Below are 16,372 nucleotides of genomic sequence, written 5' to 3'. Positions count from 1 at the left end.
GGTGGGGTTTTTTTTTTTTTTTTTTTTTTTTTTTAATAGAAACAGTCTGAACTAGGTACGTGTCGGTTTGGGGCAGAATGAAATGTCATTGAACTGAGCATCCTTTTTCCCCCCTGTTTTCCTCCACAGTGCTGGTTTCCCACTCTGGGCAGAATCCCTGGTCAGGAGAGCAGTTACAGATTATTTAGTGAGAAAGCAGGAGCTTGGGAAGAAGAGGCAAAACATAAAAGCATCAATAGAAATCCATTAATGAAACAGCCACATATTTCCCCTGGCTCTTCTCCCCCCCAGACATACACAGCAACAAACCCACCCTTTTTTCCCCTCAAAAAGTCCCCTATCTGGTGGCAGATTTTTGTAGTATTTGCCAGAAAGGGGAGTTGCTGGTTTTGAGTGCATCAAACTGCTGCTTTGTATAAAACCAGTGCTGGGCCTGGGGCATCTCCCAAACATTCCCATGGAGAGCTGTGCTCCTATGGAGTGCTGGGCCAGCACCAGGCAAAGGCCCCTATGGACAGGGAGAGCTCTGGGAAGAAGGCCCACCCTGTCAGGTGCTAAAGGGAAATACTTGGATTCTGCCCTGGAATGAGTAAGGCTTGTGAAAAGCACAGACAAGAGGAAAAAATCACAGAGAGGAGCATAACAACACACTGAAAATACATAAACAGGCTGTGCTCCATGTCCAGGAGGGACAGAAAGGATGTTATCAGCTTAAAGGGGATCAAAGGATATTTAGGCTGGATGTTGGAAATATCTTTTATCCCAGGCTCTCAGTAGCTGCTCCTCTGCCTGGAACTGATGTGGTGCAGCCCTCCCTGGCACTGTGTGGGATGAGCAGAGGCTGATTGTGAGCAGCACACAGGGAAGTGCCATCCAGGGGATGTGCTCTGACTGCTTCAGGTCTCTTCCACGTCTATTCTCTCCGAGATTAAGCAGGAGGAATGTATAATAACATTTTCTCAACTCTCAATAGATATTGTAAACCCTCCTCTGCTTTTCTTTGCAGCTGCACAACTCCTCTGCTCCAGCCCTAATTTGTATCCACCAAACCCAAAATTGCAGCATGTAAGTTGTCAAAACCAGCATTCAAAGCCACACTCACACAAGACAAAAAAGCACACAGAGCATCCTACAGAAATTCTGACACAAAAAGCTGTTCAGCTTCCCTTTCCATGCTAACAGAGGACAGACAGGAAATACAATTTATTTTTTCTATTTATCAACACAGTTTGATATTTGAAAAATCTCTTTTGTCCCAAACCTAGAGGGAGAGTTACAGTTCTGAATTCCTAACAAGGAGGGAACAAAACCAAAGCCTAAAGGATCTGTCTGCCCTGAATGGACACAGTGCAAGAAGCTTTTGTTACAAAATAAGCAGAGTCTTAATAATATGGCAAACCCAAACTAAAGCAAAATCTTAAATGAATCATTGAGGAAGAGCTGCTATCAGTTTCCTGTATGGAAACATGACACTTTGCCATATTCCATGCCCTTTAATTTTATTTTTTTTTAACTGAAAATTAATATTGAGCTGTAATTGGTAACCTGTGCTACAGCCTCACCAGTTAAGGTTTTGCTCCCTATCATAACCTTAAATTCTAGTCCCAGAATTACATCAGTCTGCAATCTATTAGTAAAGCCAAGACCTGCCCAAATGGGCTGATCTGCACAAGGAAACTGTTACAAAAACATTACTGCCAACAATCACTTTAAATGGTCTCTGTCTTTCAGGGAACTGCAAGTGATTTCTTACACAAGAACAGGACCAAGCACCCCAAACTAAAATAAAACAGAGCTTTGAATAGTCCTATGAGCTCCACCCTTGGAATCTGCTGCCCCTTGACAGGAAGGGCCTCAGGAGGGGCGAAACCTGGCCTTGGACCTGCTCCCCTTGCACCCATCGGGACAGAGGAACATCACTGGTCTGTTGCTGGTTATTCCCATGGATTTGGGAAGTCATCCAATTTGCATTTGTCTGTTTTAGCTCTTTCAGGCATCCCTCTGTCTGTTGGACTGGAGGAGCGAGCAGAAATGGAGATGCTGCCATAGGAGGGACTCATGTCACCTACAGCCACTCCACCTCCATCTGTGGGACAGTAAAAGTGGCACTTGGAAGAAAAGCCAACTTTGTTTCCTGCAGCTGTGGCACGAGGCTGTGTCAGTGCAGCCACACTGCAGACATCCATCATTTTAGAGGTACCAACCACATTTTTTCTCCTTGTCTGTCTTCCCTCCTTTGACTCTGCCCCACACTGGGGTCTGAGTGAGCCTCCACAGTCCCTCTGTGCCCACTTCTACATTTTGCAGACCTAATTGCCCAAATGCCACTTTGAAACCCTTCCCAGTGCTTGAATGCTGGACTGGCAATCTGATACATTTATATCCTTGTTAGATATTTCTCTGGTACTTCCTAAACTTCATGAGTTTGGAAATAACATTCAAACAGCCCTTTTTTTCCTATGTTTAGTTATCAGCACTTGACAGCCCATCAAGGACTGAGGTATAGCACATAAACATATTAAGAACATTATTGTAATAATCCAAATATGTTTAGGACATCATTTGACCTGGGGAATGACTTCGATTGAGGAAAAGTCTGATGAGTTTTTAAAGCCTTTAGTGCCACAGAAGGGATAATTCAGTCAGATCACTAAGAACACTTCACAGTAACGAGCTTTGGTTGGCAGAAGAAAGTTGGTTTCCACAGGCCCTTACACACTATATATTTGCTACCTGAGTCTGTTTAGACAACACCTGAATTTGTAAGCAATTTGACTCTTTATCTGTGCAGTAAACCCTTGTTTTGATTCTTGCAGAAGATCTAGAAAATCTGCATTTAAAACTCTTCGTGGCTGTAGTCCCAGCAGATTTTAAAGACCTGTGCTGTCTGTGATTGCTGAGGCACCACCCCAGGGGTTGCTGGGAACCTCTCTGTGTATGTAAAACCTTACTCTCTCTCCTCGGTCTCCTTTGGATCCTTTTGGCCCAGGTTGTCCTGGAGATCCTGGTAAGCCCTAGAAGAGATGCAGAACGAGAAGGAATTAATTTCCACTGTGCATCCTTTGTGTAGGTGTAGTGAATACATTTCCCAGGCATCCCCAGCTCCTGAAAACCTCATACACCCATTAAGCACTTGGGCTGGATTCTCTTTTACCCTCCAGCAAATACAGTGGGAGCTCTGTTCACAGACATCCCGAGCCCTGCAGTTTCTGCAGATCCCTCTATTTGGGTCTTTTAATGCATTGCAGGCCCCTGATGTAACATTTTTAAGGGGTCAGTATGACAGGACAGTTCTTGTTCTCAGTTACCAAGAAGAAATTAATACACAGGTAGTATGGTTAGCTTAAAAATCCCCTCTGCTTTCCCCCACTTCTTAATTGCCTCAGTGGGTGGCAGGAGCAAGCACACATACCTGAAAATTAATTGGATTTTGCAGTGGAAATTATTTTGAAGCTATTCACTCACCCTAATAAACAATTTTCAAATTAAGCCCAATCTCTACTAATAATTTTACTCCCTGGGTTGAATAAATCTATAAAGCAGTCACCAGCAGCTAAAAAGGGCATAGTCTCCAGATTTCTACTAATTGAACTGCTATGCAGAAATCGATCCAAATCCTTCACTTATCCACTCAGTGAAGCCACAGTTATAACCAGAGAGGGAGAGGCCAATATTGTTTGTTTATATTCAGCATGTCAGCTCCCCATAACCATGTGCAAGATCTTTTTTTCCACCTCGAGTGACTTCTACATTGTCTTGGAGTGTGTAGAGATGAGCCTGGAGCTCCCCCCCTGGTGATTTAAGCCAGCCTGGTTATCAACAGGCCCCCAAACCCTCACATCAGAATCCAGAGGAATGGGCTTTCTAGGATTGCTGTGAGGAGCTCAGTGTCTGGTTAAGTGGCCCAAAGAGGTTGGACACACATGGTTTTAGGGACTAAAGGAGGAGCACTCTCCCAGTTCCAGCTGGGAGCCAGCAATGCTCTCCATTAACATGTTGCTCTTTGCCTGCTGCCAGCAGCAGCTCAGCTTAGCTACAGCTCCTCTGGGCCCACCAAAGATTCAGAGACTCAGGCCTGGTTTAGGAGGCTAATTAGGGCTGCCAAATGAGGTAGGGCACAAACCATCTTGGCCCCATGTCAAACATGCAGCATGAACAAAGCTCAAGTGTCCACAGAGATCCTTTGCTCTTGACAGCTCTCAACAGTGACTTTCAGACTTTCAGTGCCTGGTTAGACAGGGATGCTCAAGAACTTCCACACTGTGAAAAATAAAAGATTTACAGTGTGTGCTGCATGTCAAAAAGCCAGACTCTACTTCAGAATGTACTTATGAATTGTGAATTACCTTATATTTAATCACGTTAAACTGCCTGTCATTTTGCTGCCAAATCTCCCACTGTGTTCACATCTATCTGGAGTTTCTCATTGTTCTCCAGAGCATTCCCTAATTGAAATGATTCTGCTACACTGGCAAACTTTCACTAACCTGTTGTCCAATGCTTCCTTAAAGTGGTTAATAAATTACGTGGGGAAAACCTCTCCTCTTGATTTTCAACTCCAAACCTCCTCTTGTCAGGATCTAAGTTACATCCCTCTGCTAAGTTACTTAACCTTTCTCTGTGCTCTTCAGTCATGTTAGATTCCCTTGAAATATTTGATGTTACTGGTTTACCTCCACATTAAGCAACACTCTTCCCAAAACTGAGTCCCTTTGTGTCAGCCAACCGCAATCTGGAGTAGTTTGGCAGTTCACTATTCATCATGACTTCACTTCTTTCCATTTAACCAGCTTTTTCCATCTATGTGAGTACTTTGCCTTTCTTCTATCATAAATTCTTTTGAGTGAGTTTATCACACTCCGTTATTATCTCTCCCCCCCCAATGTTTGTATCAATAAATAATCAAACTGATGGGAATTCGTGATATTTTTCTTGAATAGAAAGTGCTATGTCTGAAAAAACAGGCTTAACACATTCACTCTGGTGAATTGGTGAATTCCCACTGATGCATTTTTGTTCTTTTCTGTGTTCCACGAGAAATGCAGTATTTTTCTATCACTGTGTCAGTAAAGCCCATGTCAGATCCTTTGCATCAACTGAGGGCACATGAAATGTTTTGACACAGCAACAGCAAGATGTGTTGTTATGATTAAGGGAAAATCTGAAAAGCACAACTGTTTCAACCTCTCAGCACAATCCAGGATGAGAAAAAGGTATTAAATCACAGAATTTCATGGGGGACAAACCAGCAGGTCTAAGTCTTCTAAACTCCTCTCCCTCTTTGTGCAACGAGATGATGTTTCACCCCTAACCCCCGACTCCGTCCCTCACCCCAAAGCACTAAAGCACCTTACTTGTGATCCAGGGGCTCCAATAGGTCCTGGGGGCCCTTTGGGTCCTGATGCACCTGGTGGCCCTGTGGGAATTGTAATTGGAGACAATTTTAAGGAGACTTAGAAGGAAGAACCCTAAATTCCAAATGCATGCACTTCCTTTCATGTTCTGCTGTGGGTGAGAGCCCTTCCTCGATCCCACGACTGCACCACGAGCCCTTCATTCCACACTGGATTGCTGGATACCAAATCCTGACATAATACATCCCTATGCCCTAGGGAAGATGTTAGAGCTCTGGGAGGAAAAAAAGGGTGAAAATAGGCAGGAAGGATGTCAGTAACATCCTGCATTTCCATTGCTTAAAATGCAACCTTTGAGAAAACTTAGACTAGACCCGTGAAACAGCAACATCAGAGCAAGGTGCTGCAGGTGCTGCTCCTGAAACAGCCTCGTGGGTGGCAGGGAAGCCACAAGTCTGATACAACTGGTCTCTGGTGTGTCAGAAAGATGATGCAGAACGTGAAGGAGATGGAGTTTGGCCATAGCCAGGAGAGAGGCTGATTGGGGCAAAGCAAAGCTCTCTGGTTCTTCCCTCACTCCAGTGGCAGTAAATTAAAGTCTGTGCCACAGAAGAGCTGCTTCCAGGATGAGTTAAACACTGTCTAAACAGGTCAACTTATTTTACACAGTCACTTAACAGATTCATTCCTTTTGAAAAAATAATTATATCTCAACAGTAGCTGTTCAATTATACCTGCAAGTGGGAGACAGGATATTTGCTTAGTCTGAACTTAGCAAGACTCCTCTCTGCTTTAGTTGTCAAAACCCTTGAGATGAAACAATGTGGACATTATACACCAAGTACAGCTGAATCAGCCTCAATCATTAATGCACCATACAAATGCTTAAGTCAAAGAATAAAGGAATTGAAGGGTAAATGAAAGGCCCTCATAATGAAAGGAAAAACCTTTTCTGCAACTAATGGGAGTTCACTCCTAAATATGCATCATACAGGGAAGTGCTGATGTGTGCAGGAATATTATCATTTAAGCCACCCATCAGCACAGAGAGAGAGAAGACTTGCCACTGAATTTTCATCCCAGATTCTGATTTCAGTTATATTGGTGAAAGTTTGGAATAGCTCAAAGCAGCTCCAAGGTCTTCATAAACATCACAGAGCAGCTGGGCAGACTCTGCTTGGTGGAGCTCCACAGAGACAGGACAGGATTGCAGCAGTGGTGAGAACAACTCTGCTCTCACAAAGGAATCCCCTGGACAACCCATTCTTAAGGACAGTCTGTTAACCAGCCCCAAGGTGTGTGCTGCTGAAGGTAAAACCATCTGCCACTATCAAGACATAAAAAGCCTGGTTAGTTCTTTCCACCCTTCTGCTCCTGGATGCACTACTGCCCTTCCACTGAGGACCACCTGCCTTCCCTGCATGCATCTCACTCTCCATCAGAAACTCCCTTGCTCCTCCTCCCCCTCATCCAAGCCCCGTGTGTTACCTGGTGGCCCCACAGGCCCTGGGGCTCCCCGTGGCCCGGGCAGCCCAGCCATGATGGTGTCGATGACGGTGGAGGCCAGCTGGGCTTCTCCATCTGTGGAAGGAGCAGAGTCAGTGTCCAGCGAACAGGACTGCTCTCCAAAATCCTCTGGCGCCTGTTGCTGGCCAAGGGCAGGCAGTGCTGCACGATACTAAATTTGGGCTCTTGGAGCACTTGCCCTTTGCTCTCTAAGGGCTGTGTCCCCTCACCCTGCAGAGCTGCTCATCTCACCTCTGAGAACCACGGGAAAGTCGTCCTTTCTATCAAAAGCTTGGCGTCCCTGCACACCTCTATAATCCTACCCTTGAATAACTGACCCAACTGGCTTCTGGCTACCTGAGGAATCAAGGATGGATCTGGATGTCCCTCCTGCCTGGCATCAGTGACCTGCTGAGCCAGCCTGGCACATCCCCCCAGCCCAGCTCACCTGGGGGAGGTGGTGGGGGGAGATGCCATGTCTAAGGATGCAGAAAAGCCCAGGGAGAGGGTGTGCTCTGCCCCCTCCACGTGCTCAGCAAACTTTCCTCCCATTAAGGATTATTTTAGGTGTTCATCTGGCCAGCTTGGGCAGGGCCACTGCTGGGAAATGAAGGGAAATGGGAGTGGAGCAGAGAAGGGAAAGCCAGCAGCAGGAATTGGAGGAGCTTTGTGTTTTTACACATCTTTCTCAGTCCTCTCCTGTTAGGAATAAAAATCAGCAGCCTGTAGATGTCCCCTCTTCCCTCAGCCTTGAGCCAATAGGGTCACCATGTCAGTTGGCATCTGAATAGAAAAACCCCAACTATATGTAAAAAGCAACCCTTAGTATTTATTGCAATTCCAAAACCATATTCAACATCCCTATTCCCTGTGGACCTGTGCTGTGGCATCCCAGTAACCTGTGGGGGCACCTGTATGGCAGCATCTTTTATCTGAGCACCCCACAACACTACTGAACAGTTGTGGAAACTCAGGGGCAAAAATTCCATGGACAACCAAGGCAACATGATCATAAAACAAGGAAGGGAACCCCTATGTCCTGGTGCTGCTGAGACTTGCAATCCCCTGTCCTGACCTGTGCTGTAGGACCAACAACATATTTCCTGTTGCATTTAACCTGGATGAAGATGCTGCCTCCTGGCCACTGGGACAGTAAACCCTCTGAAAAGCCCACATTTTCCACAGCTGGAGACCACCAGGCAGGAATAATGTCCATCTCCTCCTGCCCATGACCTCAAACTTAGTCATGTTTCCTTCCACCCATCCCTTTAACTCATCACAGTAAAATTCAGGGGAATCCTCTGCAGTAAAAGACTGAAAATGTCTCACTGCAAATGTCAAATGACACCAGGAAGATCAGGAGGGTGTTTGCTTACTCTGCAGAGTTCAGCCCAAAGGTCAGAAGGTGAATTCTCCAGAAATTTTAGCAGACACATTATGAAGCCTTTTCAGCTTCTGGAGCGTTGGCAAAGACAGAGAGGCCTTTCCAGCTGGTTGTTTGAAAGTAGTTCCTAGGGAAAACTGTCAAATGGCTTTAACTGCCAAGGATGACAGGATATCTCTGCAATGCCTCCCTGGCAGCAGAGCAGCACAAGATCCAACCCAGATCCCTCTGAGAACCAAATTTCGTGCCTAAAGCCTGAATACAAACAGGTATTTATTTGAGTATTGTTTCTAAACCCATTCATCTTCCCCTCCTCACAGCCCTGAAACAAAACAACTGAGACTGTTTTTATGTTCAGAAGGAAAGGTACCCTAGTGAAGTGTGTAATCCAATTAATTTGAGTTTTATTTGACCATGTCAAAATCCATCACAGCCTGGGAGTAAGATGAAATTGGGAAATGAGCATCAAACAGCAGTGAAGGCATTAACAGTTGCAGAGCCTTTTGTTTTTAAAGTACATGTGGTCAACAAAATCAAAGGCACGTCCACTGAGAGGGGCAGAGGATGGCCTGCAAACAACCAGGGTTTAATTACTGCTGGAGGTAAGCCAGGGATAAGGATTTGGGTTACAAAACATTCCAGCTAAATGGTACATCATTATGATGACAGAGTTACTCCCACAAATCCACCCATCCTGACATTTGACTCAACGTTATTTATGAAAGGTGATTCCATAATTGTGACACAGAAGAGAGCTCTGATCAACAGCCCTCGAGCTCAGCAGCTCCTGCTTTGGCCTCATGGCATGATCCTTCCTCAGCTGCCTGGCCAGGCAGAACTCACCCAGATCCAGGTTTTCTTCCAGGATCAGCTCTGAATGAAACATACTGTCAATGAAATGGGATCCAAGTGTGTTAAAACACAACCCTCACATTTTTTTTAAGGGACTTTCCCCATATTCTTGTAAAGCAGCAGGAAGAACTTGTACCTCCTTATAATATCCCTTCTCCTTATAAACAGAGGGACATTCTGGGGCTCTCTGCAGCTGGAGGTTGTCAGGGCAGCCACAAAATAGCATCAAATGGCAGCAACAATATTCCCTTCTCAGCCATCTCCTGCACTGACCCAGGCCCTGCTGGGCTCCAGGGCTGGATGTTTCCATGCTTCTGGATACACCAAAGCAGAAAGTCTGCCTTGTTTGAGAAGACCTTGATATACAATTTGCTCCAGGAGCTTTCCAGCTGCTTGCCAAGCCAAGAGGAAGAGTGCAACCAGTCTGACCTGGTCAGGTAGGAGCATCTACATTCCCTGGAAGAGGGCACAGCCATCCTGCAAAGGGGAAACCTGAACCAGCCCAGGAATGCCCTGAAGGACACAAGGAAACCTGCCCGACCAGGGGCACAGGTTTGAGAGCAGTTGGTTTTCTCAATCACATGCTGTTCCCTTCCTCCTCTCCTTCCCCTTTACTTCCTCTGCTCTGTTCTCCTTCCTCAGGAAGGGCTTCCCATGGCAGCAGGCACTGGGATGTCACTTCATAAACCCCTGAGCTGTGCCCTATGCTGGGCACACAGACAGCCCACTGGGCCTCAGTTTCCCTTTGCTGTCCCCTCAGGCACTGGCACAGGCTGCCCAGGGAAGTGGTGGAGTCCCCATCCCTGGAAGGGTTTAAAAACATGTGGATGTGGCACTTGAGGACATGATTTAGGGGTGAACATGGTGCTGGTGCTGAGTTAATGGCTGGACTTGACCTCAGAGGTCTTTTCCAACTGTGATGATTCTTAATTTTATCTCACCTGTCCTTTGCAAACTGAAATCATTGAGATGTAAGAAAACACAGCCTTCCACAGAGCAAAAGTTGCATTCTTTTCTCCTTCTTTTCCCTAAAAACTCTCAGTGTTAGCTCAAGAAATAGGTCTGAACTGACTCTAGACCAGGTACCTGATCACTCATTTTTAAGTGGCAGAGAAAGGGAGTGATCCCAGCAGCAGCAGCAGCCCCAGCAGGGGTACAGCAGTTCAGCTTCTGGCCTAGGTCTAAGGATTCTGACTAAGGGATAAATTCCCCCATTATAGGCTTGATTTGTTGAGACAGGATGGAAATGAAGTAATCCTGTCTTAATTTTTTTCTGCTACCTGATCTGGAGGGAAACAACTGGGACCAATTTTTTTACCACAGCACAGCAAAACTGCAAGAAAATATTTGTCTCCCCATTTTTGGCTTCTGCCTGCTGATAAATATTGCCAGCAGGAACTTGTGATTAATAAAGGCACAGGCATTAACCATGTCCAGGCAGAACCAAACACTGTGCTACTAAAAATAACCTGATACAACTCACATCTCCATGGGTGCACAGGCCCATTACCAGGAATATGCTTCCCTCTGCTGTCAGCAGCTGGAATCTTGTGTTTATAGTTTTCAGATGTGCTCCATTCAAAACCAGTAAATACATTTTTTTTTTAATCTACTCAGAATTTACAAGGCTAAGCTTTATTGCTTAAAGAGGATCAGCTTCCCAGCAACCTGTGGTGGGCAGAGTCAGCCAATACATGGGCAAAATGGTAAGTTTGGTAAGAAAATGGGCTTGGTAGTGCTGTAACATTATCATGACCCCATAGATATTTGTAGTTAGGTTTGTATTAAGAAAAATTGTCATAAATTCTTGGGCTACTCCTTGTGGAAACCAAGAAATCCACAAGGTGTGGAGGAGGGATGCCCAGGGATGTAAATGTAACAGTCACCATTTACTCATTTCCTCAAGACCATGTGGGAGCCTGTTGCTGCCCAATGCTGGCAGAGTTAATACAGATAATTATCCACTCATTTATCCTCTTCCCATTTTGGGACACATCAGCTGGAAAGGCCGTGTACTCAATGGCTTTATACATTTTTTCATTTACTCACTACTTTGCAAGAAGGAGTTTAATTTAAAGGGTGATTGGAGGGAGGATCCTTAAGGATCACTTGGAATAAAATGCAGATTGGCACCATTTGGTGTGATCCTGTGAGGAGTAAGGGGACTGTAATGCAAAACTTCCTTGTTCCACACTCATGAACACAGCAGATCAATTTATATTTTCTCAAACTCTTAGTGTGGGACTGCAATTATTCATCCTGTCCATGTGCTCTAAGTAACTGCATATGAAATGGAGCTGTTAAAATTCTTCCCAAATTAAAAATACATCTGTTCACTTTCGGGAAAGGGAGTCTGGAGAGCAGAGTGGGTGGAAGGGAAAGGAGTGCTCTGGAAAACTGTCAGACAAGGGGAGACTCACTAATCCTTGGCTGTAACTAAGACAACTGAGCTTTGAAGCTGGACATGAGCAGTAAAGCTGGGAAGAGGCACAGCTGAAGTCTGGGGGAGTGGAGATGGGAGCTGAGGCTCCAGGAATTTACCAGCCAAGTGGAGACACAGCTGAGCTCTGCTTTATCTTTACTAGATGCCAGGTACACAGGACTGGACTGGAAGAATCAAGCCCAAATCTGAGAGTGCTCCAACCCAAATGCAGGGTGTGTCTTTCTTAGAAAGCCTTTTCTTGCCCTGCACAGCACAAATCAAATAAATACATTTCTTAAACCCTCTGACCCTCCCGTTACAGGGAAGGGACAAATCTGGGCTTTCCAGTGTGTGACTGTGTTTTGTGTGGATGGGGGATCATGTGGATGCACCAGAAACGCAGGTGGAAGACGCAGCTGCGGGGGCAGGGGAAGAGACACATTTAACAGATGTCCTTGTTCTGTTATATAATTCCAGAGTTACAAATTTTGGTCCTTACTGATTCCTGAGGAGCCCTGACACTCCCACACCACAACAGCGGCACCAAGAGGTTCCCAACAGCAGCACCTTAGCCAGACTCTGCATTTCTCTACCTCTTGTCCCTCAGGTGACACTACCTGAGCTCTGTCATTTCCCTACAGACCCTCTTCCCAGCAGCCACACGTGATGAAGGCTTAAAGGACACCAAGTTGCCTCCTCAAAGCTGTGATGGACCTAGAAAACCAGGGAAAAAAATCCCCCAAGCCCTGTTCTCACTGGTTTTTAGGAGAGCAGTGACTTAGTTCTTCATTCTGGAGAGGTGAACCCCTCCAGCTTCTAAGGGGTTTCATCTTGAACAGGAACTGCCAAGAGCCCCACACAGTGGAGGCAGATTGTCCAGCTGCTCCCAGGGTCCTGGCAGGGCCAGGAGGTGGAAGAGCTGAGCTGCTCCATGCCTGCCCACTCTGCTGAGGTACCAGGAAAACATGGCAACTGAGGAGGGAACTTACTTTCTTTTTCAGCTGTGGGCTGGAGCGAGTAGAGAACCCCTTGTTGGAAGGTAAGAGGGAGGCTTGGGGTGGCTGGTGGCCCTGGAGGACCTGGGGGACCTGGGATCCCGGTTTCTCCTGGAAGTCCTCTTGGTCCTTGAGGTCCCAACAGCCCTGTGCAGAGGCAGGAGAGGATGTGTTAGTGCATTTGGGGATGTGCTAATGGTGCTATCCTGTAAAAAGGCAGTAAAAAGACAAAGGATTTCTGTCCTAAACTGCAGTTGTGGGAATTAGGGGTGTGGGGGGAAACAGGAACAGCTTCCCAATTTTCCTTTTTTTGTTTAGCATCTTCCCCTGCAAAGCAGACAGCCTGACTTGGCTTAATTCCTGAAAGAGGGAGATCTCCCCCCTCCCTGAGGCTGAGCAAGAAACTAAAGCAAGGTGTGAAATCAAATCTTTCTCTTCCCCTCCAGGTCCACCTGTATGTCACCTTACTGCCAGGAAAGCACAGGAAGAACAAGGGAAACACAGTCAGTCCAGCAGCAGACTGATCCCGCTTCCTGTGGGGCTGGAAGGCTCTCATTGCAAACTGAGAAACCAAAAGGCAGACACGTCCTTGGCCAGACTTTGGCCATTGAGAGGTTGCCAGAAAGTGCCAAAAAGCAGTCAGGGCTGCTCTCACATTTAAGGCACGCTCTGAGTTTTAAATCTTTCCCAAGCTCAGACTTACAAGGCACAGCCTTTCAGCCACAGAGAGCACAGAGCCCAAGGTCTGGCACCTATTGTGTAGTATCTCCTTCATCAAAACATTTAGGAACATTTTGAGGATGAAGAAAGTCTCCCAGCTCAGGAATGGAGTGTTCTCTGAAAGAATGGCCTCATAACCTTTTCCCTTTACATACAAAAGCATCATTAGTTTGACATCCTGGCATCTGACAGCTTGACACAAATGGTGGAGAAAAAAGGGAGTTAAAACAGGCACCCAGTGAGGGGGTTAAACAGGGAACACTCTGCTCCAAAGGCTGACAGGTCACAGGCTGTTTCTTACAGCTCCTGAGCAGGATGGGGAAACATGATCCTGCTCTGCAGCTTTCTGGGACAAGCTCTCTCCAGCTCCACAGGAAATCCCAAGGTCTGTCATTGCTCGTGCAGGTGGTGCCTGCCCTGAGAGCTCCCGGCTGATCTCAGTGCCCAGGGGACTCGCTGGAATGGATTCGATACCAGCTGAAGATGCTCAACATCTCGTGTGTCTGGCCTTTGATGATCTGCTGTCACAGGCAGTTTGTATAAAGTGCAACATCTCCTGCCTCAGTAGCACTGCCCTCCTCCAGCACTCACCTGGTGGCCCTGCTGGGCCCCTCTCACCGGGTTGTCCCTTCTCTCCTTTTGGCCCTGGTGGTCCTGGGAGACCAGTTGGTCCGACCGGGCCTGGAGGGCCAACCTGTCCTGGCAGCCCTGAAACCATTCACAAAGGAGGTTAGTTGGAGATTTTGAGGGCAGTTCCTCAAAACCAGAGGAGAGAGACTCAGAGATGCACAGGAGGAGAAATGGAGCTGTGCCCAGACAGGGTGGCACTGGTGGCAAGAGCTGTCTGGCAGAAGAGCCAGACTGGGCCTTGCTTCTCCTCTAATTCCTCCAATCCCTAAAAAAAGAGGCTTTTCCCCATGCACAATGCCCTCCCCAAAAAGCCAGCAGGATGTGTACCTCCAGCTGGGATGTGCTGGGCAGAGCTGAACTGAGCCCCCACATTGTGCCCTCCCCAAGGCCTGAGCAGCTCGAGGCAAGCTCTGCCTGTCCTGTGCTGGGTTCAGCCAGCTTCAGGATAGTCCCAATGTATCAAAACACACAAAATATATTTGCAAAAGGAAATCAAACCCTGCCTCCCACTTGCTCTGGCTGATCTCTACCAATTACCCAGAGATTCTGCACCAAAGATGTTTCCCTGGTTTCTCCTGTGTTCATTTACCTCACAAATGCACCACGCTGTGCACATGCTTTTTTCGCCCCAAACTGAAATTATTGCACCCCCACTTCTGAAGTAAATAGATGGCATTAATTTATGTCCACAAACAGGGTTCCAGGGTTGCTGGAAGCACCAGTAGCACAGTAATTGCAGCCCAGTGGGATGTTCCTTGGCAAGTCCACTTGGACCCCCAGTGAGCCCACAAAAGGTGCAGGGCAGTGTTTGTGACCTGAAAGTGACTCTTTCTGATGACACTGAATAAAATCTTAGTGTTGTTCCCTCTAGACTATCAAAATAATAACAACACTTGGCAATTTGATGGTGTTTTTCAGAAAAACACTGCACATCTTTGGCTCACGTGGAGAGACACTTAAACACTGTGCAAACAGCAGTGAAGCCTTTAATACCTTGGAGACGTGGCTGAGTTACTCTGTCTGCTCAGATTAAGTGGTTAATGGTTACAATAAAGGCATTGACTGTCAGAGCCAAGAGAGTCAGAGGCTCCTGGTTTCTGGGCTACCAAGGGCTCAGAGTATTTGAAAGCAGTGGCAGATCAAGCTCCAAAGCCAGAGGGAGATCAGGCTGAGTCCAAAGTTCAGCACACTCAGTTTTCAAGTTTCAGTCCATTTCCAAGTTTCAGTATTATATATGACCATAACCCAGCAGAGCAATTTGAAGTTTGATGAATTTTAAGGAGTGTCTTTCTCCTTTCCCAATATCAGGAGAGGTACTGGACCCTCCAAGAGCAGTGCCAGGAGAACATGCTTCATGTGGGAGTGGAGAGCATGGATGGGAACAGAAGCAGAGAAGGAGAAAAGGAAAGAAGTTGGCCAACTAACACCCTCACAGCTGGTACCACAGGGAGCAGGGCTACACAATAAAATCAAGGCTCACGGGATTTGCAGCTCCCACATTTGGATCCAGTTCCCACTCTAGGTGTGGGACAGCCCACCTGGGGTACAAAACCTTGTCACCCCAGACATTCATCCAAACTCTCCTCATTTCTCAGAGCAAAGCAATAATCCCCAATATTAGACCCCCTGGAAATATTCCCCTTCCTCTCTTTTTTTTTCCATTTTGGAATGATGTCCAAATTATTTTTTCTAACAAAAATGAAATCTATCCACCTCTAACCCACAGTGAAACCAGGCAGACTGAAGAGGCTCAAAGGCTTTGTGTGGTAGGGTGTGCCTGTACTTCTGCTGCATTCAGTCATCAGTAAAGATCTGATTTTGGTATTGAACAAGGAATTAAGGTGAGGTTTTAATTTGGATCAATTTGCTTATCCCCAGGACACAAAGTGCAGACTTTCCTATGAGGGGCTCTTTGAATGGGTCTCACCTGGCAGTGGGTGCTGTCCTGGCAAGCTCAGGCAGGTGATCAGGAGCCCATTTAAGAAAGCAAGAGCATTTGTTCCCAGCATTGCAAACAGCTTCTCCCCCTGTCAAAAACCTCCAACACACCTGAAACTTCATTGCAGCAAATTCTTTCCAGCACAGAGGGAAGAGCAAGAGAAACTGTTTTGCAAGCACAGCACGCTGTGCTGCTGAGTGCGGGTCAGAACGTTCCCTCACTCAGATAAATCAGCCTCAATCCTTCAGTTCTACCTTATAACTCAATCCCATGAACTCCTGCAGACCAGGAGCAATCCCTTCCTGCAGCATCCTCAATCACTCTGCTGCAGCAGAGCTTTAGAGAAACTGGCACTTCCTTCCCTGGAGGGGAAAGCGCTGAGGGAAAGGCTGGGAGAAGCAGCACTGAGTAATGTGTCAGGCAAATGCTCACACTGGTGACAAATGGTGTTACCAGCATAAAAGAGACAAGTGCAAAAGGGAGAAGAAAGAGGGAAGGATTCAGGGAAAAGGGGGGAGGGAGATGAATAGGCCAAATCTTCAGCTGGCATAAATCAGCTCTGCTGCAGTG

General features: G+C 46.5%; 1 protein-coding gene across 5 annotated transcripts in view; it reads right to left on the bottom strand.

Moving 5' to 3' along the window:
* The window catches only part of COL26A1 (collagen type XXVI alpha 1 chain), a 181,065-nt gene that overhangs the window by 11,343 nt on the left and 153,350 nt on the right, over positions 1 to 16,372 (bottom strand). For all 5 annotated transcript variants that reach the window (XM_017828947.1, XM_017828948.1, XM_017828946.1 and 2 more), the window contains 5 exons: positions 13,825 to 13,941; positions 12,508 to 12,660; positions 6,843 to 6,935; positions 5,355 to 5,416; positions 2,952 to 3,014 (listed from right to left, as the gene is read on the bottom strand). In XM_017828947.1, the coding sequence (XP_017684436.1) occupies positions 2,952 to 3,014; positions 5,355 to 5,416; positions 6,843 to 6,935; positions 12,508 to 12,660; positions 13,825 to 13,941 (488 nt within the window). The remainder of the gene's footprint in view (positions 1 to 2,951; positions 3,015 to 5,354; positions 5,417 to 6,842; positions 6,936 to 12,507; positions 12,661 to 13,824; positions 13,942 to 16,372) is intronic.

The sequence above is a fragment of the Lepidothrix coronata genome, unplaced genomic scaffold (assembly GCF_001604755.1).
Source record: "Lepidothrix coronata isolate B3197 unplaced genomic scaffold, Lepidothrix_coronata-1.0 Scaffold154, whole genome shotgun sequence".
NCBI lineage: Eukaryota > Metazoa > Chordata > Aves > Passeriformes > Pipridae > Lepidothrix > Lepidothrix coronata.
This window is presented reverse-complemented; position numbering and strand designations above follow the sequence as displayed.